General features: G+C 38.6%; 1 protein-coding gene across 1 annotated transcript; it reads left to right on the top strand.

The window, feature by feature from the left end:
* Nucleotides 1–11200: 11200 nt before the first annotated feature.
* On the top strand, nt 11201–26835 carry sall4 (spalt-like transcription factor 4). Its single transcript, XM_088608055.1, has 4 exons — nt 11201–11554; nt 19154–21622; nt 22213–22517; nt 23811–26835. Exons 1-4 carry the CDS (start codon nt 11488–11490, stop codon nt 24246–24248), a joined length of 3279 nt encoding a protein of 1092 aa, XP_088464181.1. The 5' UTR covers nt 11201–11487; the 3' UTR covers nt 24249–26835.
* The last annotated feature ends 283 nt before the right edge of the window (nt 26836–27118 follow it).

Genomic DNA, 27118 nt, shown 5'->3' with positions numbered 1-27118 from the left:
TATTTAGAGTTCTCTTGGTGTCACAATTAACAGGAAAGAAATCAATTATAATGATGTTGCTTGGTCACTGCTGTCTCTTCAGTGGGACAATGAATTGACCGAGTGACAGACAACAGTGTAAGAAAATATTGAGCTGTGCTGACGGTTCTGCTGGAGTTTAGGTATATATTCAGAAAAGGCAGAGGGAAAATAAAACTTACTAGAGTCTGACACAATAAAAAAATCAACTGCTTTGTTCCCAACTGAGCATTTCCCAAATAGTCATTTGACTTTAACTGACTGGCACTGGTAAAAAGGAGTTTAACATAAAATTGTCTTTATATAGCACTGTGATATCTGTCCCTTTGATGTAGAGTTGAAAACTGCTTTCACTTCAGTGTTAGCCCAGTTAAACTCCCTTGGATACAAAAAAAAGACTTTGAGCCAATTAGGGCTTTTAAATGCCTGAGTAACAAAGCTTTTTTTTTCCCAGAAGCTAAGTTGTAATTCTTTTGGTTTTTAACAATTCCTACGTTTTGTTCATTTTTCTATCTCCACAGAATTGGTGGGGATAATGAAGAAGGAGAAAGCACAACAGCTGCATATAGAATGCATAGTGTATATTATTCGAAAGAGGTGTATCACCCTTGTGAAGAATTTCCTATTTTTTACTAAAATTGAGCACAGTATTGTCTGCGAGAGACCTAATGTGTAGATGACCTGCGGCCATACTGTTCAGTGTAATGTCTTCAGACGTGGCATTTTCAAGCTGCACATGGGCCATGCTGTGTCCTTTTCGTAATCACAGCTGATTTATTTCTAGTGTCATGTTGCTAGAACACCTACAGTGTCTTTCTTTATACACTTTAGGAAAATGATTAAACATTCAATTATAACACAAGTGGAGCCATTGCTGTACTCAAGTCATTCTATGGTGTGAGATGTCCAAGGTCAAATGGCATCTCAATCTAGCACACCCTAAGATGACCTCAATATTGTTTATTTATGTTTTTAATACTCATCCTTATTTCAGCTAATAAATACAAATCAGCTGGAACGTGGATTTGTAATAATATTGTGACTGGAGATCAGTAAGGGAGCGAGCAGAACGTTTTATGAGCATGGACGTACCTCTTATTGTTACTGTGTGGAGAAAAATCGATCACTAAAACCAAAATAAATCTCCTTCCAGGTCATTTTATGTATCTTAAAGCCTTTGAATTGTATTTTTTGGCATCTTAAAAGTCCCAGAGATATTTCCCAAATTTCTGTTATTATATCTAGAAACTGTATTAAAAATATATCATTAAAAGTATTAACATAGCTGTTCCATGATTTCGGTTTTATAAGTGGTAGATTCCAGGTTCCATGTTACAGAGTACTTTTCATGACCAGCTGCCTCATTGTGATCATTTGATCACAAGGATAAAAAAATGTGAAAATTTGGATCATGAGTAACTAGACTGGACTTCACTTTCAGACAGCCAGAAAGATTGAGATCAAAATCATAAATGGACTTAGGCTGCTGAAATATATATTTATATTAATGCTCAAAACCCAGGTCTTTAATTGTACAGTGAGAAATCCCAGAAGCTCAGAACTCAAGGTCCTGTAGGACTACACCAGTAAGAAATAAGTACCATAAGGTACCATAAAGGGAACCATAAAGCACACCAAAGAATGATGATTCTGAAAATGTTTTACTTTGATTTGTATGTCAGCGTTCTCCGTTTTCCTCTTCTCATCATCATCATGACAAAGTTCTAAATCAGGGGATGAAAGTTAAAAAAGAACTGTCAGTGTCTCTATGGGATTCTAATATTCTATTGTTTCAAAGAGAGAGCCCAGCACTGGACTTTTAAAAAATCAAATCTTTGTTTCAACAGGGGTCGTAAAATTCTTCTTTGTGCTTCAGAAACGTTCCAAGCTCACATGCTATGATAACAATAAGACAAAAGGGAGCAGCTTGTAGCAGGAAAATGTCTTTTCGAACTTTTTCAAAGTCCAGCTTTCAAGTCCAATAACAGGACCTTGTGCGAGGCACATTTAAAGTTTGTGCTTTGATTTGCCATGGATTGTTTGTTAGCTTTCTAATAGAATTCTTGAAAAATCTTACCATTCTGTCCCCTCAGTCTTCTTTCTCTCTAAGAAAGAATTACCGCTACACAACTCCATCATACTTGTTACAAATGATACTTCTACACTGAAACTGCATTCTGTCTTTGGAAATGTATAAACGGGACGTTTGAATCATATATGTATACAGTATATTGAGAACTGGACATTTTTGATGTGTGTGTAAATTAAAACAGACTTTTTTTCTCCACAACATAGTAATTGAGTACAAGTCAACAAAATAATAATTTAATTGCCCAAACTGACCTTTATTATTCTAATCTGACAACATACAGATATGCACAAACATATGCACTCACGTTTTCTTTTTCTGTGTGTGAGAGATCATAATTGAGATTGCTTTGTGCAAATGTTTTTAACAGTGTAGTACACCATGATTAAGTAAGTTCATAGATTCTTCCCAAGATTTGGACTGTTACCACAGCAAATCACAAAACGAAATAACCTTGCAACAGTGATTATCGCGCAATTAGCTTCTCAATAGAAAGCATTGTCTGATGATTAAATATTGACATTGCCGACTGATGTTGGTATAGCGTTCTATCCCAGAGACACATAAATGCAATCCCCATTTCAAAGGAGGAACAAATTCTGTTTTTGTAGTAGGGCAATTACAGTATGATTAGTGCATTGCATGGACTACAATCACACAATGCACTTATCCTAAAATGACACAGGCCTTGAAAAACATTTTAAAATGCACTCTAGTAAATATTGTTGATGAGAATGATCTTCACTCATTCCAGGACTTGTAAAGTCAATATGAGCTTCTGGGAGCTTATTCTTTTTTTACAACAGATGTTGCAGTGATGATTTAAAAATTATGCTTTAGCTGTCCTGCACTGAACACAGGTTCAGATTTTAGTTTGGAGACCCTTTGGCCAGTAACTTGGAAAGTGATGCTGTTGATGGTGGATTAGGACTACAAGAGAGATTTACACATAATGGGCCTTATGTGTAATAAAGAGAAATAAAGAAATAAAGAGGACTGATTAGATTATAGTGCTGCACTGATTGCATTCAGAACTAATTTATTTATTGATAAGCAGGCATAACCTTCAATGTCATTTAAAAAAATGGATTATCTATAGTCACTCGATCAGCTGATACAAAATCCATCCACCCGTTTGTGGGGGAGCTAGAAGCTCTCCTGGCAAGCAATAGACACAAGGCAGGATATACCCTGGACAGGACGCATGCCCATTTCAGGGCAGACATAGAGACAAAGGCACTCACACCAGGGCCAGTTTTAACAGAAGCAAATTAACTTACTGTACCTATATGCCTTTGGACTGTATGAGGAAACCAGATGACCTGGAGGAAATCCACACAAACATGGGGAGAACATACAGACTCTACACAGATAGCACCCCAGGAATTTAACTTGGAGCCCCAGCACAGCAAGACAGCAGTACTACAGTACTAACCACTGCACCATCATGCAGCCCCACATGCAAAATGTATGGTTTTATTGTTTTTAGCTCTGATACACAATATTTCTGGCCTGCTATGACATAAAACGTTATTTGAAATGTCTTACATCCACTGGGTGATGATAAATGCTGTCATTTCACTCAAAAATGGTTGAAAACTGTGAAGGACAAAATTCTGCTACAAAGCATCTCACAAACTCCCAAAGCATATTGCTCTTTGTGGACAGTATTGATGACACGGTTCAAACTGAAAAGATTAATTTATCTTCTGCTACAAAATTACTTCTACAGAATTGTGCTTAATGTGTTTGTCTGGGCAATGGATTGGTTTTTTAAGCACTTGGTGACACATTGTAGATCACAGGAAGGCACTCCCCAAAATCTTGCACATTCTATATTAACTCAGCAACAATTAAATATTATAACATCATAATTATAATCTCATGCATCAGATTATATTTATTTAAGAAAAAAGCAGGCCATTTACATATTTCACTCATGATGTACAATAAAACACATTGTTTTCTCCAGTAGAAAGTTGGTAGATTGTTTTTAACAATTGCACTAATTGTAGATATCGCTAAATGTTTATTTTTTAGTGCAACAGGACATAACAGTGGGTTATTTCTTTTCTTGTGTTATCAATTTGCCTTCTCCTGTGGATGTGCAAGTAGAAATCAGGTCATAATACAATTTAGTCAGAAGCCAAAAGACATCAGTTAGCTTAATTTAATTAGCCTTGTGTTTATATGAAGGCATGTTAAATAAAGTGAACATTTGGTACTGTCCTTTAGTGCATTTTGTTTTCTCAGGTGGAATTGTATTTCCATTTGCATTTAAAACATGCGAAGATGTGATTATGCAGTACCAACAGAAGTGATATCTTTAAGCATAAAATGTGTTTCCAGGTAGGGCACTTTTTGAAACTGAGTACTCATTTTTGAAGTGCTGTGAAAATCTACTCATTTTGATTTTGAACCTCATGCACCTCCTACTAAATGCACCTCCTCCTACTTACTCCCACCTTAAGGGGATTTTATCTATCTCGCAAAACGCTAGCACAGGATAATGAACTGACTTTATTGGAACATCGCTTTACCTCAATAAATGTCAATGCCAGTAAAATTCTTTGTATTTGTTTTCATTATAATCAATTACTTGGATTCCATAACATAAACGTGCAATTTGGGACTTTGATATTCCAGATGGCTATACAGGTATAACCAACAGTGTAGTCTGAAGCCTGAAACATTAATTTTGCAATGCACTAATTACTAAAGACTTATAAGCTTGTAGGCAGGCAATCAACACAATTGGGGCAATGACTGAGATCCCGTTAAATTGCAATTAGTTCCATTACATACTGAAAAAGGTGCAACTGTACTCGGATGCCTTTTCTCTTCTTCAAAAGGGGATTCAAATATAGAAATGTGAATTGTTGAGAAAGAGGTAACAAAAGCTTAACAAAGGGAACAGACACAAACACGTCTTGATTTGATATCTTACAACATAAGAACATATGAAACATTATCAAGGACATGCATAATTCAAGCACACAAAGGTACGACTGGAAAAGTCTGCTACATGTATGGATGTTCATTTTAATTCTGTAGGTGCACATGTAGATGTTTAGCTTGACAAAGACTGAATTGACTGTGCATCTTTTGTGAGTTTAATATAATGGAATTCATACATACGAAGTTGCAGAAAACAGCACATGAAATTCAGCCTTTATACAGTACTACTGTCACAGTTCCTCAGCAGGACACAATCCATATTTCCCAAGAACTACTACCATCCCTTGAAGCGCCACAAGCTTGAGCGTGTGTTGAGCGTGTGTGACCTCCGAATGTCTTTAGATCTCTGATCTCTTTTAATCCCTACATCCTCCTACATACACAATGATATCGCAACAGACAACATTTGACTCCCACAAGGATTTTTTTCAGCTTTGCAAACCAAAAGGTTATGGCAGAGGCCAGCTCCTCGTATCTTAGATATTGAACATAATATTTTATGATACTTATTAAAAGTATTTAAAAAATTAAAACTAACATCCATGCTTTCCTACACTTTTACAAGATCAGGAATGCACATGAATGTCCACTGTGTGGAGTTCTTACTATTCAGGATATTGGCTTTCCCTTTACTTGATTACATGCTTGAGAGAAAAAAAGCTATGAAGCACTTATTGCTTATTGCAGGTAAGGCATGTGCTAGTTTTTGCCAAAATGTAGATAGAATTCTTAAAATGCTTTTAGTTTCCTTGAGCTTTTTTTAGGGAAGCTATCAGCTAGGGCACACGATCCAGGGTTATTGCTAGGCTGATCCAGATTAGTCAACAGTCAGGAGCCGTGCAGAATACTTGTAAGTGCTATGGGCTTTAGCAAAGAGACTCATGCATTTGGATCTCAGCTGGGAGGCTACAGTTGCACCCTTGACTAAGGTACTTCACTTACTTTGCTCCAGTAAATGTCCCGCATAGTGCATGGGTACTCTCTAGACTCTCACTGTCAATGAGAAATTGTCCTCCGATGTAATTTGTTCTTGAATTTAAATAATATACTTGTGCTGTAATATCAAGGTTCAATCCAAATGCTGCAAAAGCCACTGTGGATCATTTGGAAAGAAAGTACACCGATATATGCAGTGGTGGCCCACACGTTTTATATCATTTTGCAAGTGGTCTTCCATGCCTTTAAGAAGCATTCAGTCTGTTCCACCATGTTTTTCATTATATCATGTTTTACTGCACCACTTAGTTACTGTGATTTCACTGTGCTTTGGTGCACTTTTCTGTTCTTTTTCTATGGTATTTATGACAACTTTATAAAGTCAATTTATAAGACAACAAATACTCCACCAACCACCAAGGGGTCTTTAGTAAAGCACAGGTTATCTTCTATCTTGAACCCATGACCTTTTGTTTTGGAATTCAGAGTGTCCGTCCCTGTCTACCACTCCCTCTGCCAGTCTACTGTAACTCACTCCCCCTCAAAATAGCATATCTGCAAATGATTCACTTGCATCTCATGACCTTTTCTTACAAGACTTGTGCAGTACCACTGGAATACTGTTTTGTATAAATAGTGTTATCATTATAGTCTGATAAAGTAAAGTGCAGTCAATGCATAATAAAATGTAAGAAACAAAAGCGAGGTAAGTATATGTAAAATGAACAGAAATATCTTTAAAGGTCAACTACCTTAAAACATTTCTATGTAGAGACATTTTAATTGGAACAAGCTCCCCAGCCACGATGCTGAAGCCAATATCCAGTTTTCAAGAAACAGCTTTATGGGATCATTGGTTCAATTAACTATTATCAGACCAGCTGGATTGGTCAAAGGGCCTCATCTCATTTGTAACCATTCTTATGTTCTTATGCCTTGTTTCACTTAAAACTGCCTAATAAGAGCAATAAGGCAAACTGACATGCCGGTTTCTACCCCGGATAGACCACACCTTTTTAAGGGCATTTTGAAAATCCGTTACAAACTAGGTGGGTATCAGACACAAGGACAGTTCTGGTATGAGGGATAAAAAAGTAATTTCAAGGTGGACTTTTTTGCAGTACTTCAGAATAAGAGAGACTTGTAAGGTACATATTACCACTTAAAATCTATTACTTTAAATATAGAATTATATAATATTAGGCTATATTAATATTAATATAACTGTAGCACTTGTTAAAAGTTACTGTCTTACTAGTGATACATGTAGGGTATATATTATTTATTATTGAAGAATGGTACAAATACACCCATCCAACCTTCATACTAGTGTTGGTACAGTACTACACTGCTGTTGGTAGTGTAGTACTGTCTAGTGTGTGCTGTCGTAATACATTATTCATATACAGTACGTTACAGATGTTTTTTTTTGTATTTAAAACAGAATTATTTCACTCTCTCATTGCCATTAGCAACAGTGGGCAGATTCCCTTGTTGTTCTTTGTTTTCATGTGGCGGATTAAGTAATTGTCTAAAAAGGACCTAATTTTTGTACCTGTAAGAGCATACAATATTAAACTGATTGAAGAGAGACCATTGAAATTCAATGCTTGCGTGTACAGAGTCTTAATATTTTCACAGTAAGAGTTGACTGGATTTCTTATTCTACACCACATAATTGACCTAATTTGCAAAGGAATAACTGTAATACTTTGAACTGATTTTAAGAAAGATTCAAAACATTTCTGATATTGTCTTTCCCTTACTCTTCCTTCCTTCAACTTTTTTTTGCTGAATAAAAATGGTTATAATTGAATCAGTGTTGTCAAAAAACCTGTGGACACAATTGTTGCAGACCCAAAAGGAAGAGAGAATTATCATTATAGTCTAACATCATTAGACTCAGGGGCATGGGCAATTCAGTAGTGAACCTTTGGAAGAGCTCTGGACATCAGTGGTTTTGAATTGAGTGCACAGATGCATAGTACAGTCGCAAACATTAACCTGTCAATAGCTGGAAGCATACACCTCTGTATAGTTAGGTCACAATGACCAAAACCTCAGCATAATTAGAAAATGAATGAGCATCGAGGCTTGGAAGTAGATCCATCTGGGGTAATAGTGAGTAATAGATGCAGGACAGTTTGCATTAGATACTACTTTGCTATAATTGACACCGCCAACTTTAGAGTTAAATCGATCAATGGAACACAGATACCAGGACGATTGAATATCTAGGAAAGAAGATCGTGGGATTTGGTATCAAAATGCAGTCAAATACCTTTCATTGTTCCAACTTTCATGCATTCATGAAAGGTTTGTACTTGGTGCAATTATCATGTAAAAACATCAAATGTTGACTGGGTGTAATATAAAACATAAAAATTAAAACCTTTATCTGCAGATTTCTCTTAATCACATTAATTCTAATAGAGTCTGTCAAAGGCTGTGAAGTCCACCTGATTACATCAGTATGACATCAATATGACAGTTTATGTCTACAAATATCTTCTTTTGAAATGAAACTGCAATTTTACAGGGAAATATGCAGGAGATTTTAGCAGAAACAAAATAGTATACGCAGATTATTTTTTGTGAATGAGCTACCTCCAGTCTTGATAAATAGACTCAGATTCACTTTTCAGAAACAATGTGGAGAAGCTTCGGAGAACACACACTGATCCCCAGTTCTCCTTGCTCAGAACTACTCAGTTTCTTTCATACAAGTAAATTTGGCGTTCCTGTACAATTCCAAACAGAAAGGGTACCTTAATTTAGAATAATTAAATATGTCTAATCTTATGCAAACCTCTAAAACGATCAATGTCATTAGACAATAGTTTCAAACATAAACACGTACAAACATAACAGCAATTGTTTTAAACATGGTAAAATTACTTCATTCATTGTATTTATTGTTGTAGTTTCAGGGAGAAACAAAACATTTAATGAAGGAAATTGAATTACACTTTACATACATGTACTGTAAATTACAGTACTGACTATGGAAGAGATGTTGTTCAATATTGTAGTCTTTATCATTCACATCTTTTAACCAAAAGGTGGAATCTTGACAAAACTATCAGGCAAAGAATACATGTCAATTGAGAAAAAAATAAAGGTCTTTGAAAAAGTAAAAAAAAAAAAAAATAATAATTCTCTTTGAAAAAGGCTTAATGAAAATCTAACTACAAAAGAAGGGCATAAAGATGAAAGCCTGTCTGTCTGCTGATATGAAAGTCATCATGTTAAAAAAGCTTTTCATACATTTTCTTATGAATATAGCACGTAATTTGCCTTGGACACTTTAACAGTTGGCTCCTCACCTGCATTAGAAAATGGTTTATTTCCTTTTTCAACTGCCTAGACTGCAGTTTCATTGGCTAACTGCTTTTATTGGGTTTTAAATCAACTTCTCCATGGAAATAACAGTTGCAGTTGTTGTTAAAACAGAAAATATTTCCATTCATTCCAAAAACTCAAGATATGCTGTCAGTCTCTTTTATATAAACCAGGTTATAGTTCATATTTCAACTGCACAGTGAGTGAGAAATCAGCTTTTTGGTAAATGCTTTGAATTCAGAAATATCCAGTACCTGGATAACGATTTGAGAAATTCTGAATGTTGTGCTTGCTGTGTTTCAGACATTGAGGAAATTAGGTGGTCTTGCTGGAGAGGTCAATATCAGCAAATATATGTGTCTGCTAAGAAATATTGAAGACATCGGAATTCTGAAATTGGTTGATTTACACTGAAAATACAAATACTAATATATGACAAAGGAACATAGGGAAAATAGATGTAAAAAAAAATGCTGCACAGTAATTACACACTGTTATGTAAACAACCTGTTTGAAGGAATACTTGCCACATACAGCCTAGAGCACATTATACCATGGAAATCTTAAGAACTCAGCATCACAGCAAGTATTGCAATTTTATTTTAAAGGACACAAATATTCACAGGCTTAGGCAGAATGCTCAATAACAACGAATAATTTACCAAAACTTCAGACTGATCTGAGTTTAGATAGCCCAGCAAAAATATAAGATATCTTATAATCGTGCTGTAATTGTCCATTGTGCTGTATATTTTCTACTACAAACCTCAATTAATTTATTTAGCTGACTCTATCACTTTTCTAACCATTTTGTATTGTATATAGTTAAAAATTTCACTGAAACATCTGAGTGGACAACCTTGTTCAAGAATGCAACCTCTTACAAACATAACCTCTATAGAAATGTCTTACTTCTGCATAGAAAACTTGGGATATTTCTATAGAGGTCTATTGGTCATTAACAATATGAGGGGCGCCAGTGCCCCACCCAGGACTTAAACCACATGCAGTTTTAAAAAAGACGCTTGAAACGACGCTTTAATCTTGATTAAATTATCCTATGTTTAACTTTTAATTTGGGTTCCCTCGACAATAAAGTGAGTGAATCAACGACTTGCATTTATCTATCTTCAATAACAGCTCAGTCCAGTACATAGTTGTTATGAGCCAGAGCCTAACCCGTTTAGATAATTAGCTCAAGGCTGGAAACAGGATACATTCTTAGTGGGAGGGCAACTCATCGCAGGACATTTATAATATATGTGAACATTTTTATACTACTTATTTTATTCTACATATAGTAATAAAACTCATAGATTTGTCTTTTTTCATGCTACAACACTTTTAAAGCCAAACCCGAATTCGAGGAGGGAAAAAAGTAGAGGCGCGCTTTTAGAAGCTACATATAAACACACAAAAAAAGGATATTTAATAATTTAATAATGAACTGATTCTAGACAGGTTTGGAAATTCAAGGACGTGATGGAAAAGGCGAAAACGTGTTTTGTGTTGAAATGACTGTATGTAACAGTTACAGTAAGATGCAAACTTTCGAGAATTTTATTTTGGATAACACGCGCATTGTTTAGATAACAATCCGTTTGTTCGGGCTGCTTTTGCTGGAGGTGATTCTAATTCATCCAGCTGCTTGCATTAAAAAAAAAGTCCTTTATGTCACGGTTTTACGCGTGTGGGCGATGGGATGTAGTCCGGTCCGGTCAGAAAATGAAAGAAAAAGAACTCTCCCCCTCCACAAACAAAAAACAAACTACAGTTCCCATAGTCCCGAAGCAGGGTGAATCTATGTTAGTGTTTCCCTGGATGCTGTACAATTTCTCACTCTCTCGCTCCCTCTGCTCGATGCATGTTCTCTCTGTCCCTACCTCTCTCTCTCTCTCTCATCTCCCTCCCCCTTTTTGCACTCTGCGTTTCTCATCAATGGGTCTTATTTGAATAATCTGTAAGCACTTGGATTGGAGCCAATCAGCTGTCAGAGACCCATGATAAATCGCAATGCATTATTGATAATCATAATTACTCTGACATGCGCATTTCTACTTGAAGGGCTAATTTCCCAACTCTGAGAATTTGTTGTAAAGAAGGGAAAAAAATATTGTTACTATTTTGCTCCCGATGGTGGTACCATGTCGAGGCGCAAGCAAGCCAAGCCGCAACACATCAACTCCGAGGAGACCGGTTCGGCGGAAAATGGTGAGTTGGGTCGGCGGAACTGTGCGAACTGGAGCTGTTTGGAGTTTAATCAACTAGTGGAAAGTAGATTTTTATAATTTTTTTACTGTTTTTCCCCCTTTTGGTTGCACTTTGGCCAGGATCGTGACCCTTGGAACTGACCGTGCGCTGTACTAAAGAATCTCTTAATTTTGACGGGGGAAAGAAATGGTTCGGCATAATCAATCTCATTGCACGGTTGATACGTTTTGCTGCTTATTATGATTTTTTTTAAAACCTTTGACTTGGGTTAAGTTATAAATAGAAACATTAGTTTAACAAACGGTAATCGGAGAGTGATCAATAGGCTGCAATAGAATATGAGATGGCCGGAGAGAAAGGAGTTGCCTATTGCTGACCAGTGCATGCTGTTATCTGTTACTTTTTTTCCACAGTATGCACCGATTCCATTTCTAACTTTTTAAGAGCTCGCTTTTTTTCTTTTTCTCTTTAGGCTTTAGACTAGCTTTACGTATTTTAACTCACGCTGACCATTAGATGCGATTCGCCCCTGTGTGCTTTTGGCGTGGCTATTGATCTCATTGAAACTTGTTCGTGATGGACGCTGGTCAAAACTTGAAAGAGAATCCAACCGGCACATTGGGTGTATTTGGACTTTACTGATAAATCTCTTTAATTGCGTTTTATGATGAACGGGTAGTCGTTTGGGTCTTAGTTTTAGGTTATTAAACGTTTGATTTTTTTTTTTAAATATATATATATAACTGTGCCTTGAGGTCGCGGCCGCAGAAGACCCTATACCATGACCCTCACAGCCATCTTTGATTTCCGACTTGCCAAAATAACATTTTTTTTTCTTCGTACAAACCTAATGCTATTTTCATATTTATTTTAATGCGCCAGGTGCGTGCCTCTGGGGGAAAAAAATGCTGTGACAGCATATTGCTGATTTTGTTTCGTTTTGTCAAGTGTTAAATTATGACCAACTCTAGTCTAAAAAAAAGTTGCCCCAGTATTTTGAATAAGTGAGATAAACGCATATAAATATGGTTGAATGTACCTTAAAAAACGCAACCAATCAGCTTCTTACATGAAGTTTTTTTTACAGGAGCGTTTAGTGTATACGTTATTTTTTATTATTGATTTATAGGATACACACCAATATAATTTAAAGCCCTGAGTCTCTTCAGATCTGTAGTATTTGGGTATCTACTGTTGAGGAATGTTTCTTACTTTTTTCTTTGCCTGGGATGGTTTTTGGAAAATAAATTGGGGAGCCCTTAAATGGTCATCTTATTCGGCTTTATGATTGGGGGGGAACTTTATTGGATGATGGCAAAACCGAGTGAAAATAGTTTGAAACCTCTATTGTTTATAGCCTTCATTTTATTGTCCCCTTTAAACAAAGGTGCCTCAACATGTTGGTAGCCATGAAATGTGACTCATGAAGAGTAAACTGACCAAAAGGTAATAAATCCCTAGTTTAATGCATGACTGTTTCCTTTTGTGCATATGGAGTGGTGGGGGATGGAGCGGAGTGTTGTAGGGGGTCGATTTGGAGTTTCCATATGTAAATAGTTGAAAAGCTGCCCCCAGCACCCGTCCTTACATTGCAAGCTGGTGTGACGCATGTACTCAAACTGGGAGATTAAAGTGAATGACCGGAGAAACGCCAAATTCATAACGATAATTACTTTTTTTCTGCTTTTGTAATTGTCCAATAAACGTCTACCCGTGCATTCGAAGTACTGTTTTTCTAATAAAACCAAAGTTTTACACGTGTAAATTTCATTAATGAATTACTGGCGTCAATTTTTTTTTACTATACTGCAAGACGTCGCATTCTTGTTTCCGAGAAAAGGGTTGGTTTTTAGGATCCAGTGCGCTGTCTTTCTGCTCTAAAGAGTTGTTCCATTTAGTAAACCAATCTACAATCTCTTAAGTGGGTAAAGGTACAGCACTGTAGGTGTCCTTCTCTCTGGCGCCCTCGCGGGGTTAAATGGGCTACTGCACCGCTAAATCTAAAAATCAGGAATTCAAGAGCTCATGAACACGCATCGTTATTAATAGCCGCTGTTCCATATCTGTAGAAATAACCGAAAACAAGTTCAATGGAAGAGGTTTTCCTCGCATCACTTTGGGGAAAATAAGGTTTGCGGGGTTACTTAATGTTATGTGTGTTTAATTGCAATCAGCATTTAAAATACAGTATTGGACACTTAAGTATTTTTAATTGCCTCTTTGTACACGTCTCTAGAATATGCATAACAAATCTAAACTATCGATTTACCTTTACTGTAGCTGGTTTTATTGCCGCTATTAGTTACTCATACATATTTGATACTTCTCCTTTTCTCCTATTTGAGGTATATACACAGGTATTGTTTCTTTTCTAACTAGAACTGGTTTGAAGAGTTTGTGCCATTCTTAAACAATGCCGTTTGCAACATTTTCCCTCTAGTCATCTGTTGGGCTATTAACAAGTCTGGCCTGTCCTTTCTTTTGCATGAAAGAATTAGCATTTTTAACAATTAGGCTCTTAAATTGCTGCTTGCAGTCAGTTACAGACAAATTAAATATCAATGCAGTATATTCATTTCTCTCTGCAAGCAGCAACACCCTCGTTCTTACAGTGGTGTTTGTTTGAGTCAGGGGTCTGTGAATTTAAATTGGATAAGACTTTTGAGATGTCTTCAATTATATCATTGCTTTCTGTTAAAAAAGGCACTATCACCAGAAAGTAGTATCCTTGCTTGTTACTGTTTTTTTATCAATATTAAGTGTTTACCTAAGTATAGATATTCTGTAAGGAGTGAGGGGGAGAAGGAGATATTTTGACATATTTGTTAATGTCAATGCTGCTGATCACATTGGAAAACATAGCTGCCTGTTTGCTAGTATAGATGTACATTGTCAGTCTTTTTGTTTTTTCATTTAATGTTGCTCAGTCCTTTGAAAAAGATCTTCCTTTCTTGAACTTCACACCCTAACCTGATGATTAACTGTACAGCTCTGAAAGGTTCTGTATTTCCGTCTCCCTTATTTTTTTTTTCAAACCTCAAGAGTCTGCTTGCTTTTCAGCAGGAGCTGTTGCTGTGACCCATGAATGTAACTCATTACAGTCTACAGTCCGTACAGAAATATACAGGCACTGAATTTGGCACTTGGTTAAAAGCATGCCTTTGACATTCTTGTTGTGACTCAAACTTCGTAGTAGATAGCTCCCAGTCCCTGGGCCCTTGGCTTGAAACAAAACCACTTGGTGACATTTTGACAAAGCTGCTGTAGTAACCTTTGCCTCTCACTGCCTGTTGTGCATGGTAGGCTGATGTCAAGCTTACAATAACGGGCACTTTGCAATTGACCTTGACAACAGAGCTTGCACTTTAAGGCTGGCTAGGATACAGAACCTTAGTGTTTCACTTCTCCCTTTTTCTTAAAGAGGTGGCTTCAGCTGTTGGGAGTTTCTTAACCTAGAGTGCAATACGTACTTGATCTTGCTTGAGAACAGCTTCCCTAGACAGACATCCTTATTTATTAAGTATGGTTCTCTTAAAATGCTTTTCTTAACTAAATATATTGAAGTGAAGACCATTACTCATGGTGTTTAACTCCTATGGTGTTCATCGATAGACCACCCTTGCATACTTGATTTGATTTTATTCTAGTCTTGGAGGAAGTTATTTTTTTTTTATGGATGTCATTCTTTCTGAAGCCAATCTTTTGTTGTTGCATCACTCCCAAGTCCCTTGTCTCCATTAATATCCCGATGCAAATCTTTCCAAGTGTAGGCAAGCTTATGGAAAACTTCTCAGTCTCGGAATTTCAATGCTTGGTGTACATTATTCCAACCAAGTGGAGTATGTGCCTGTACTTTTGCATATCGTTTTGGTTGTCCAAATTCAATGATTTCCTCCTGTAAGAACAGGAGGCCAACTACTCAGTGCTGGTACTGTGAATTAAATTATTTACAACGAAACTCCCAGTAACTACAAAACAGCCAAAATGCAGCAATCTTAGCTCTTGCTCCGAATGGTTGCAGGGGTGATAGTGTGATGGCAATATTTTGCATGTATCCCCAAGACCAACTTTAAATCATGTGCAGTTGGTGGAAATAGATCCGAAACTCTTTCCTTGGCATTTTGATCTTTTTCAGGTTTTTGACACTAGCTGTCTTGTATAAGCCAAAGCATTTTGCTACGCTCATCAAGCTGGTTTCCTTAATTTTGGTCCCGTTCTACCCCTGGCAAAGAATGGCACAATATTATTTTGCCATTGCTTCATTGCAATTTGTGCAAGTTTGTTTGTTCGGCCAGAAATGCAAACTGCTTTCAGGTAGGTTTCTCCTTCTTGCAGGCTTAGTTTTGAGTCTCCATTAAAAGCTACTAGTTAAAGGTGGTAGCTTTCTCCTGCTGCCATTTGTTTTATAAATGGGAGATAAAGCATTTTAAAGACTGTGCTGTTCAGCACGTGCTGCATAGACCTGCCCCCTCTGATCCACCATCACAGCTGCTTCCCATCCTCAGCAGATGCTAATGAAAAGCAGGGGCTCTTGGTGTTGGGCCACAGCAGGTATCTGCTCACAGGGGATTTGCCATGGTATTTGGTAACACTGTTTCAGCCTTTTGTAATATTTAGCATTTGATGGAATGCCTATTGTGACAAGCAAATGGATAAATACTGTGACCCCCCCACCCCCACAACACACACAAACACACCTTCCTGATAAGATCTGGCTAATGTTTAAACCTAAGTTTGTATTCTAAATTATTTTCCGTTATGAAAAGCAATTATCTCCAGTGATTTCCTAGTTTATTAATGCATATATTTTCATATAATGAATAATGATCACTTACTATTAATGGTGACTTCCCAATTTCCAATAGAAACAAACTGACATCCCCTTTGCTTATCTGTAATGTCTTCCCATCATCTCATTGGTTATCAGTTTATCCCTAGCAGATGGTGACAATGTTGGAATGTATTGGAAGTTGAAATTATTTAGAACCCTTTTTTAGTGTAGCACTGTGTAACTAGTGGAAAACAAATGTTTTTACAGTTTTCAGGTAATCGGAGCTAATTGTAAAAAAAAAAAAATTAACTGCAAATTGCCCTTTTCTACTTTCTTGGCTAATTTCCATTTTTATAAACGCTCTCTACTTTTAAAAAGCACCTCAGAGATATGGTCTCCCTGAGTGCAGATTCTTTAGTTGTGTGTCACTGTTCCCTGCTGGGAAACACTGCATTCCCTCCATTTATTGGATTATGAGCTGCTTGGAGATTACATTCCTGGAATTCTGAGTTTGGAGGACAAGAAAACAATGGAGATACCTCAATGGTTCATTTATTATTTGGATTTGTGTTTCAGGTCATCTGAATCCAAAAGGTTTTTGTAACCTGAAATTTTCAAGTTAAAAAAAAAAGAGGTACCCTGATTTTTCTTCTGCGTAAGGGCTATACTGTGTTTGGTTAAGGATTTTAAGATTACACATTGTTAGATTTATTTATCAGTTACCTCTTAAAATGTAGTAAATGTGTGAAATAAATTTTAAAAGCTCAGCTGGGGGTTCCTGTACAGCACTAATAGCTAGCACTGCTTAACCCAAGTCCTTTTCTAGGCTTGGGTGCTTTGCTGTGAATCTGCATCTTCTTCCTGTGTCTATATGGTGCTTTCTCTGGGTACTGTGGCTTTGTGTCACCTCCCAAAGATACTCTGGAGGTTAATTTGTAGTGTGCCATGGAGAACAAGAGTTAAGCCTCCTTTTTCATTAAACTTGGCTGTTGCCCTGTCATGAATAGCTTTCCCTCACCACTGACCCTAAATTAGTTGGGTTAAAGTTCTGATGAAGAAGCTGGGGATCCCATTGTTTCTGTCTGCAACTCCATTGGTGTCTAGATGTGTGAGCATCCTCCTGTCGGTGGTATCTTGTTTCCCTTCCTTCACCTCAAACAACAGTATATGGCTGTGTTTTGCACAAAACATTTGTTTTGCTAATATGAAATATAAATGTATTTCATTAGATAAAATTGGTTACGGTAAGGTTATTTTTTTTATGTGACCAGTTAGATTAACCTAGCATTGGGGAATGCAGTGTCCTAATAAAATGAAGATTTTGTATAAGTGATGACAAGCATCCCCTCTTTGGGTTTTTGCTCTTCACTTCTCTGTGGATTGACTGTCAGTCTGTAGATTAGTGGAGCAGTCTCACTTTCCCTATCAAACTGGAAAAGCTGTGATGTTAACCAGTGCTTGTGAGAATGTTTTCTCTCAAGCATTGGGCTGGCGGGGGCCATTTCTCTGATTTCGTACTTTGTGTGGATGTGAATGTTAGTCTGTGTTTTTGTTGTTTTTTTTCCTCCGTGAATAATCTGGCAGTATTGTAGTACTTGAATATGATCATACAGGGGACCAACTGTAGTTCTGGAGATCTGGTGTGTATGCAAGTTCTTGTGGCCTCTTTAAAGCACTAGTATCCGAGGAGGCGAGAGAATTTGGTAAAGTGAAAACCTATAGCCACCTCACTGGTGCGTCCTGCGTTAATGCATTAAAAACTGGCAGTTGATCCCATTTTGCTTTGAAAGTTCAAGATAGCAGGTCAATTCGAGGTTATTTTTTAATTTTCTGTGATCTTGGCAGGAAAGGTTTGTTAAATGGAAAATGGCTTGTATACACTTTAGTCTGCAGATCTAACATTTCTATTTGATGTATTGGATAGGGTAAACATTGTAGTTTTGAATGTACCATTTCATAATGGATCTACATCACATTCTGTATGTCTTCTACTTAACTTGACGTATTTCAGTTAAAGTGGCGAGAACTGGGATTTGTAATAAATTAAACCGACCATATTTTGTATTGTAAAAACCATTAACACATTAATATCTGTGAATGAAAACTGGCTATTTTGAGAGTGTCTCTAGATTTTCTGAATTGTGACGAGAATGCATTTAGTTGCCTTAAATGAAACAATCCCCATTGTAATGTTGTGCATGTAAGACTATATCGGTTAATATTCCAGTGAGAGAAAGTGAAATTCTATTTTCACATGTTCTTGCTCTTTTAAATGGCCAGTCTTGAAATTTGTTTGGGTTCCACTTGTGTTGCTTCTCAGAGTGGAGTGAGTAGAGGGTTTGATCTATCTCCTGCAACACTTCGTGCAATTTTTTCCGAAACATTCAATTTATCCAGTGCAAACTGCAGTATTATAAAAACGAACTATTTTTAATTTAACCAGGCTCATGTCTTCTGTAGCTTTTGTATACAGCTTTCTTAAAGAATATGACCTCGAAATGTATGCCTAAATATTGAGGTTAATTTAATTGACTACTCAAGCTGTCTGAAACAAAGACAGTACTGCCAAGAACAGGGAACTCGGCCCTCAAATACCAGGATCCTGCACGATTTAGAGGTACCTGCTCAAGAGCTGGAAAATATTAGACATTTTCAGATGAGAGAAAAGCACCAGTTCCTCGAGTGCTGCACTTGTTTCTGGTTGCCATCCCCTGTGCTAAGATTCCCCCCAATCCCAAGACAGTTCTTTGAGCTAATTGTTGATCAGTGTGATACATTTAATACCTTGATTTAAAGTGTTTAGCCTCAGCCTTTTTTTTCTTTTTTAGGGGCTCTGCATGAAGGCCCAACTGAAGACGAAGGGACTGAGGCGAAGAGAAAAAGGATTGAAGAGACCTGTGTATGTGACAAGTGCTGCGCAGAGTTCTTTGACCAGTCCGAGTTCCTGGAGCATCAGAAAAATTGCACTAAAAGCCAGCAGGTGGTCATTATGAAAGATGGCGACGGCGGGATAGTTCCCGACTTTTCACAAGGCTCACATGAGAGTTTCCACACTGAAAACCCGGAAGGCATGTCCCCTGGTGACCCAAAATTAAAATCCCAACTTGGGGCAGCAGAGAGCATGGAGGAAGAGACAGAAATGAACCATGAAGAGCCCCCAAAACGAGAGGCACCGGAAAACCCTTCTGTTTCCTATTTGCCAGCCCCCAAAATGCAAAACACTAATGTTACATTGGAGACTATGCCCAGCACTAAAGTGGCTGTGACTCAGCATTCATCTGATTTGCCTGGTAAAACCTCTCAGCCGCTAGCCAGCTTAAACGCCATCCCTATGATTCTTGAGCAGCTGGTGAGTTTGCAGCAGCAGCAGCTTCAGCAAATCCAGCTAACTGAGCAAATTCGGATCCAGGTGGCCATGATGGCTCCTCATGGCCTTCCGTCTGCTGTTGGCGCGGCTGTAGACCCCTTGAAAGCCCTGGGAGCTCATTTGTCGCAACAGCTTTCTGCTGCTGCTGCCTTGATTGGGAAGAGAACTGGTTCACAAAGCCTTTCTATTGAAAGCCTGAAGCAAGGAAAGCTACCTCACTCCCACAACATTCCTGCATCTCTCTCAGGAATTGGAGGAATGGTGCCCCCTAAGCCAGATGGTTCTAAGGGTCACCCCAATTTAGTTTCCCGGCTTCCGACGCTGTTGCCTCAATCTCCTGGAACCTTGGCTTTCCAGCACCCCTTCTCTGCCCTTTCAGCTGGTCTGGATCCCCTGAAAAAAGGGAAAGGCAAGCCACCCAACATTACCATTGAACCAAAGACTGGATCGGAGGAGCCTCTGTTTAAGCACAAGTGCAAGTTCTGTGGAAAAGTCTTTGGAAACGACAGCGCTCTTCAGATCCATTTGCGCTCTCACACTGGGGAAAGGCCTTACAAATGCAATATATGTGGAAACCGGTTTACAACCAAAGGAAATCTCAAGGTGCATTTCCAGAGGCACAAAGACAAGTATCCACACATCCGGATGAACCCTCACCCTGTGCCAGAGCACCTTGACAACATTCCCACCAGCAGTGGGATTCCTTATGGAATGTCTATGGTTCCAGATGAGTCCAACTTTGTAGACAGCAAGCCGGTGCTAGGACTGGCCTCTGCCTCTGGTTTTCACCCACCTGTGCTGCAGAATTTCAAACCTTCCCAGGACAGTAGTGAACAATATTCCCAGAGACCGTCGTCTTCAGGAAGCGACGGCACATCCATTTCCTCTAGCATGTTCAACCAGGACACGGGTTCAGACCAGAACATGGAATCCCCAGAAGGCCTGGGCTGCCTGCCCCATGTGAATGGCACTGCTCCGAGTGAGCAGAGCTCCGGAACCGCAAAGCTTCAGCAGATGGTGGAGAGCCTCGAGAAGAAGACCGATGACCCAAATGAGTGTGTAATCTGCCACCGTGTGCTGAGCTGCCAGAGTTCGCTGAAAATGCATTACCGCACTCACACTGGGGAGAGGCCTTACAAGTGTAAAATCTGTGGGCGGGCGTTTTCTACCAAGGGCAACCTGAAGGCCCATTATGGTGTCCACAGGGCTAACACACCTCTGAAGATGCAACACTCGTGTCCCATCTGCCAGAAGAAGTTCACCAATGCTGTGGTTCTACAGCAGCACATCCGCATGCACATGGGAGGCCAGATTCCCAACACCCCACTGCCGGATAATTCTTTCGAAGGGTCTGAGATGGACTCTCCCCTTCTAGACGACAAGGCTGTTGAACTGAACAGCTTTAACGAAGAGAGCCTGGATGAGCCCGAGGTGGAGCAGGAGACGCAGGAAGCTGCCAGCGACGTCCCGAAAGCCCTGCCTCCCCCTCCTGCTGTGAAAGAAGAGCAAACTGACTCTCCACTGCCATTGTTCTCCAGCATTGCTGCTTTGGAGAATCACATGAAAAATGTCGCCTCTTCTTTGAACTTGCAGCGGCAGACCAGCGTCATCTCGGAAGGTGACGGTACACTAAGCGACTTGCCTGCCATGCCCAGGGACCAGGATTATCAAAATGGCAGGAGCCCAACTGTCTCGGATTCCGTCTCTTTCCAGTCGGCATCGCCAGTGGACAGCCAAGTGGGAAGCAACCAGTCCAAGTCTCCAGACTCTGCTATCCCCGAAGACGGCAGTAGGGTGGCATCCAGAACAGAGTCCGATAGTGGTTCTCTTGATCCTGAACCGAATGGTGCTCTGGATCTGACGTCTGCCACTTTTGTTCCCAAAGCAATCAAGGAAGAGCCTGGTCTGTCTATTTCAAATGGTGACTATGGTAAGTCTTCCATAGGTTCATCTGTGCATGCATTTGAGTACACTTTGCTAAAGGGGGGAGCCAGGAATGGCAATTCAATTTGATTTCATGCTCAGACACCTAATTAATGAGAATATCAGCCCCATAGGTGAGAATTAGCAGCAACAAACATCAAGTAGTAAAATAGAATGGAGGTGTTCAGCTTGTTTACCCTAGGTTTAACAATTCTTCAGTTTAATCAATCACTTTCTGCCATAAACCAAGTAGTTAATGTTATTTGACTTTTATCAAGGACCAGTGCTACTCAGAGGGATAGGAGAGTTCCATCATGCCTTAAATGGTTAGAACTGGGAACCTGATTAATTTATCATGAGTTTAGCGTATTTAAAAATCATTTGGAATACGTGATGATCTCTTCCTTTGCCATGTTTTTTTTACTTTTGTTTTTTCATTACACCACAGTAGTACTTAAATAACCTTTCAAGGAGGATCCTTGTTCTTATTGCTAAAGTATGCTGGAAATGTAAATAGTTATTTTTCTTTCATTCACCCAATCGCACTCCTGAGCCGTGTTTTGAGTTTGTTTCTCTTTGTTTTGTTCTTGCCATTAGGTGCTAGCCATATGCAGTTCATGAGAGTTCCTCCAAGTCTCGTTAAACTGGAGATGCAGATTCCACCGGAGCGTGGTGTGGGCTGCCCGAGCCAGTTTGTCTCTCAGGTACCCATGGGGTCAGGGCTGCACCTCCCCGGTTCTGCCCCTCCACGCCGCTCTGCCAAACAGCACCTGTGTAACACCTGTGGGAAGAACTTCTCCTCTGCCAGCGCCCTGCAAATTCATGAGCGTACTCACACTGGGGAGAAGCCGTTTGCTTGCACCATCTGTGGGAGAGCCTTCACCACCAAGGGCAACCTTAAGGTAAGGAACTATTATCTCCAGTCTGTGCAGGGTATATTGAGGGTGCTGATCTCCTATACCCTTTCCCCATGAACACAAACCTTAAAAAATAAGGATTGCAGTGCCTTGTCTGTGGATGGATGACAACAGGTTTGGAAAACAATGGGTTTGATTAGTGTTTTGTGGAATTCATAATTTTGCATAACCAGCAGCGGAAGGTTTGAATTCGCAAACACCTCGTTCACTTACAGAGAACTTGGTTCCGTGTTAACATTGTTTTCAGTTTAGACTTCATCTGTCTAATACCAGGAAAATTCAATAAAACTTGAACTAATTTGAAAATGAATTTTAAGTTTGTGCGCTTCCAGCTTCATACCAAACTTACACCTTATACACATACCTTACAAACTTCTTCTTTCTTGCCAAGCAGAAACTATAAGGATTTTTCATAAGGGATGATGCATACTGTGCTTTTCATTCATAATTGTGCAAGTTAAAAGAACACTTCTATATGCATCTATTGTATTTCCAGAGAAATAAAGTGTAGGGAGATTCAACCAAAGGCAATTTTTACTTTTACCTTAACTTGCTAAGGATGTTGGTCTTTCTACCAGAAATAATTATTCCTTACTCATTAATGATGAGAAGCGTAAAACAACAACAATACATTTTGTAGAACGAGTGATGCAGTTAAATTCTGCCAGTCTTATTTTTAATAACTCAGTCTGCTCGCTCGAACACATTACTCCTGCAGTTTGGTTTTGGTGTGATTTGTTTCCAAGGAAACAAGTGCATTTGGGTTTCAAATTGCAAAACATTTGACAAGGACCTAAACTTTAAACCTTTGGAAGTGATCTTAGTTTGCTATACACTCCAATTCTCTAGTTTGATGACGCTGCTCTTTCACAAATAACCCCAAATTAGCCTTTCTGTGCTTCAGCTGCTTTTCTTACTAGGAATTATTAGTACTGGAATTGACCTCTGCACCAGGAATGAGCACTTCCACTCCTTGAGGGACATGTGGTGCTCTCGTTTCCATTCTACCTCTGATTACTAGTTAATGCAACATAACCTGCCCTTTAAGGTAATAGTCAGGTAGTAATAAACAGCCAACCAAAGTCCATTTATCCTTTATACTGTATACCTTTTGTATTTAGGTTGCCTTTCAGTTTAATTTTTTTTTCCTTTGGCTATGCTGTGAGGGTAGTCTGAATTGATAATGAAATGCTTGATGCTGCTGCGGTACCATATGGACATGCTGATCGGGCTTGAGATTCAGCGTGGTTTCTCACTGCTTTGTGCTCCTCTCAATAGGTCCATGTTGGAACTCACATGTGGAATAACTCCGCCAGGCGGGGTAGGCGTCTGTCTCTGGATAACCCCATGGCGCTGATGGGTCCAGGAGCCGAACCCAAAATGGGGTCCGAGATGGTACCTCCAACCAAAGATTTGGCTCCTCCACCAATCAACATTGATCCATCTGTGTGGAACCAATATGCTGCTGTGTTTACAAATGGGTTAGCGATGAAAAACAATGAGATTTCCGTTATCCAAAATGGAGGCATTCCACTGCCGGGTAGTCTTGCTGGGGGCTCCCTCGTCGGCTCAGGTGGTGGCTTGTTGAAGATGGATGGAACTCAGTCAGGCCTCCCAGCCACGGTAGCTGAAATCGACAAGAATGGAGCAGACAGTGTGCCGAAACAACACCAGTTTCCCCATTTCATGGAGGAAAGCAAAATTGCAGTGAATTAAAATCGACCCAGACAAGGCGCAGATATTTTTAGTCACAGGTCTTTTTTTGCTGTTTCCTTTTTACGGATATGACGACAAAACCTCGTATTTTCCTACTGAAATGTATAAAGGTTTTTATGGTAGCTATGTTTCTATTGAACATTTGCTCATTAATGAGTACAATCACTTTTTGTTTTATTTTTGCTTTGCGAAATTTTGGGATTTTTTTTTCTCTCCACTTGCTGAACAAAAATTGCGGGTCCTGCAAGCCATATTTACCTTTTTTTAAATAACTTGGAAGTGTACAGCCTTAAAATATTCCCTCCCTTTTCACCCAAAGTTTTGAACAGTTTACCTCTGTTAAGTCTTAGTGTTTGTGTAGAACGTGAAACAAACTACTGTAGAGATCTTTTGATTTATATTGTTTGTATGTTTAAGATATGCGGGTAACTTTCATAAGACTGCCATCCTTTTAGACTTTCTGTCCCAGATGTTGAATGTATTTCTTACTTGAAAAGTTTTTGACTTTACAATAGGTCTCTCTACTTAAAATGACCTGAAGTTTTTCAGTAATTTCTGAAAGATTTAGACTCTTAATACCATTAACTGGATTTGTAAATGTACATTTTCTAAGATCCATTATTGGAGGTGGATTTGAACGTGTGTCTCGTCTTTGGGAAATAAGGCTTTTTTTGTGATTTCTTGGCTTTCTTACCTATAAAGGGACACAAAGGAAAATTCTGGAAGTCTTCATTATACCAGTTTTACAAATGGCTTTGAAACTTGTCCCAAACCATGTTCATACATTTGCGAAAAAGTGGTGATTGCATGTCAAAGGAGTAGGTATTTGACCTGGTTGTGTCTTTGGCTTTGTTTTGGAAGATGTGTGTAGTGAAACTGTTTAAAATGTCTGGGTATTTTTTTCAAAATTGCTGATAAAATGGGCTAGTTGATGTTGTACTAGATCTGAGAGCCAATTCTAACTTCAAGTGCCTGACCTTCTCTCTTAATTGAGAGTACTGAACAAAAGTCATACAATTTTACCCTTGCAGTTTTCTGTACTTTTGAAGATGGTATGTATACGTAGATACCTAGTTTATGAGAGGTGTGGGATTAGTGGCGTTTTTCCCCATCTGGTTTTTAGGCAAAGCAGTCCTAGGCTGGAGAATTTGAGAAGAAAGAAATAAATATCTATTTGTTCTGAAATATTTAAAGACCTCCAGAATTGTCTTGTTTCTAAATGTTTCCTTTTCCTTTCTGTCCTTCTATTTCTGATCTGAAGCCTTTTGGATTAGCCTAAAAGCCGTTGCAACACTGACTACTTACATCCCTCCTTGCACTTTAAATTTGCTTGCTTTTTATGCATCTTCTGCTGAGGTTTCAGAGTTGTTGTTTTGTTTTTTTTTAATTCCAGTGATTCCTCTGTTCTATATCACACAAAGCAAATTTCACTGGAGTGGAGTGGAGAGGTAACTTGCAATTCAATGGGGAGAATGGATTTCTTGAATTTGCCATGGTGAGGGTCTGTTTGGATTACAATAATTCCTCTTTGCCCTTAAGGCAAATGGTGAAGAGTATACATTTACCATTTGTTCAGAAAGCTTCTCTTGATAAACACTAATTCTCTTGAAATGCTTGCATGAACTCCCCTCCCCCCTCCATCTTTCAAGGAGGAGCAATAAGGGCGAATTCATGCAGTTTGCTGTTCACTACAAATGAATCGTCCCAACTTTTTTGTTTCCCTCCACATTAGAAACTTTTAGAAATCCTTTTCCTCTTAAATGAAACCAAACCCATTATAAAGGACTTTGTAAATAAGTGCTTTTTCAAGAGGCCAATTCTTCAAAAAGGAAAAAAAAGTGGAATGCCCCTTCAACAAAAGAATAGAAACTGAATCCCTGGTCTTCAGAGAGCCCGAATACACCAGTCTGTTTTATTCCTTTTCTTTAAGGAGACCACTGTGTACTCCATGGGATTCTGGGGCCATGCTGAATATTCTTCTACCTCATTTCTGAATATTGTTTTTTTTTATTATTATTTTTGGAGTAGTTTTGTTTATAACTTGTATATTGAGCTTTTTTTTTTTAGAGTGGATGCTCTGTATTGTCTTAATGTATAGGTATAATGTATTTTCTTGAACTGCTTTTGTGGTCTCTCCCTTTTACAAGTCGTTCTCACAACCTGCTGATATTTTGTATTGAATGTATTGCCAGATACTTTGCACGTCTCTTGCTCGGAACAAATCTGCATTGTGTGCATTTAATTCCCTTCCTCTGTAGGAAGCTTCACCCCAAGAAAACAAAACTAAGTTCAGTGTTACTGCATCTTGCCTCCTTATATATATATATTTGCCACATTGTGCCTTTTTAAAAACCTGTGCAGAAAGCTCATTGACGGGAGGTGTCATTCTTTTACATTAAAATGTTGATGTCCTGAAATGGATCTTCTGTTACTTTTTTATGAACTGGGGCCAGTTTTGGCATGTTTACAGTGTGGACTTCGTACATGTGGGCTGCGAAGGCTTTGTTTCTCTTTTTGAGTGTCTGCATACTGTTACTTTTCTGGTATTTTTTCAACAATAAAAACAGGATGGCTTTTCCAAATCCTATTTTCTGTTTCCAGTTTTATGTCTAATAAGATTGAAGAAATAATCCACATGACTTTTGAAAAAAGGTGGCCTACCCTTAACTCTGAAATTAGTTATGCATATAATTGTTCCCGAATCAAATTGACTCGAGGCTCAAGAGAGTTCTATCATACTGCACTTTATTTTGTGTGGCCCCTCTTAAAAGTTACATCTCAAAGAGCTTTACTGTAGGTGTAAAAAGTTATAAGGATAAATTACAAAATTAGCATGTGTAAGAGCTAAGTGGTTACAAGTGCAGCAGAAT

Source organism: Lepisosteus platostomus, chromosome 15 (genome assembly GCF_059453375.1).
Source record: "Lepisosteus platostomus isolate fLepPlt1 chromosome 15, fLepPlt1.hap1, whole genome shotgun sequence".
Lineage (NCBI taxonomy): Eukaryota > Metazoa > Chordata > Actinopteri > Semionotiformes > Lepisosteidae > Lepisosteus > Lepisosteus platostomus.
Note: the sequence above shows the minus strand (reverse complement) of the source record. Positions and strands in the feature narration are given on the sequence as shown.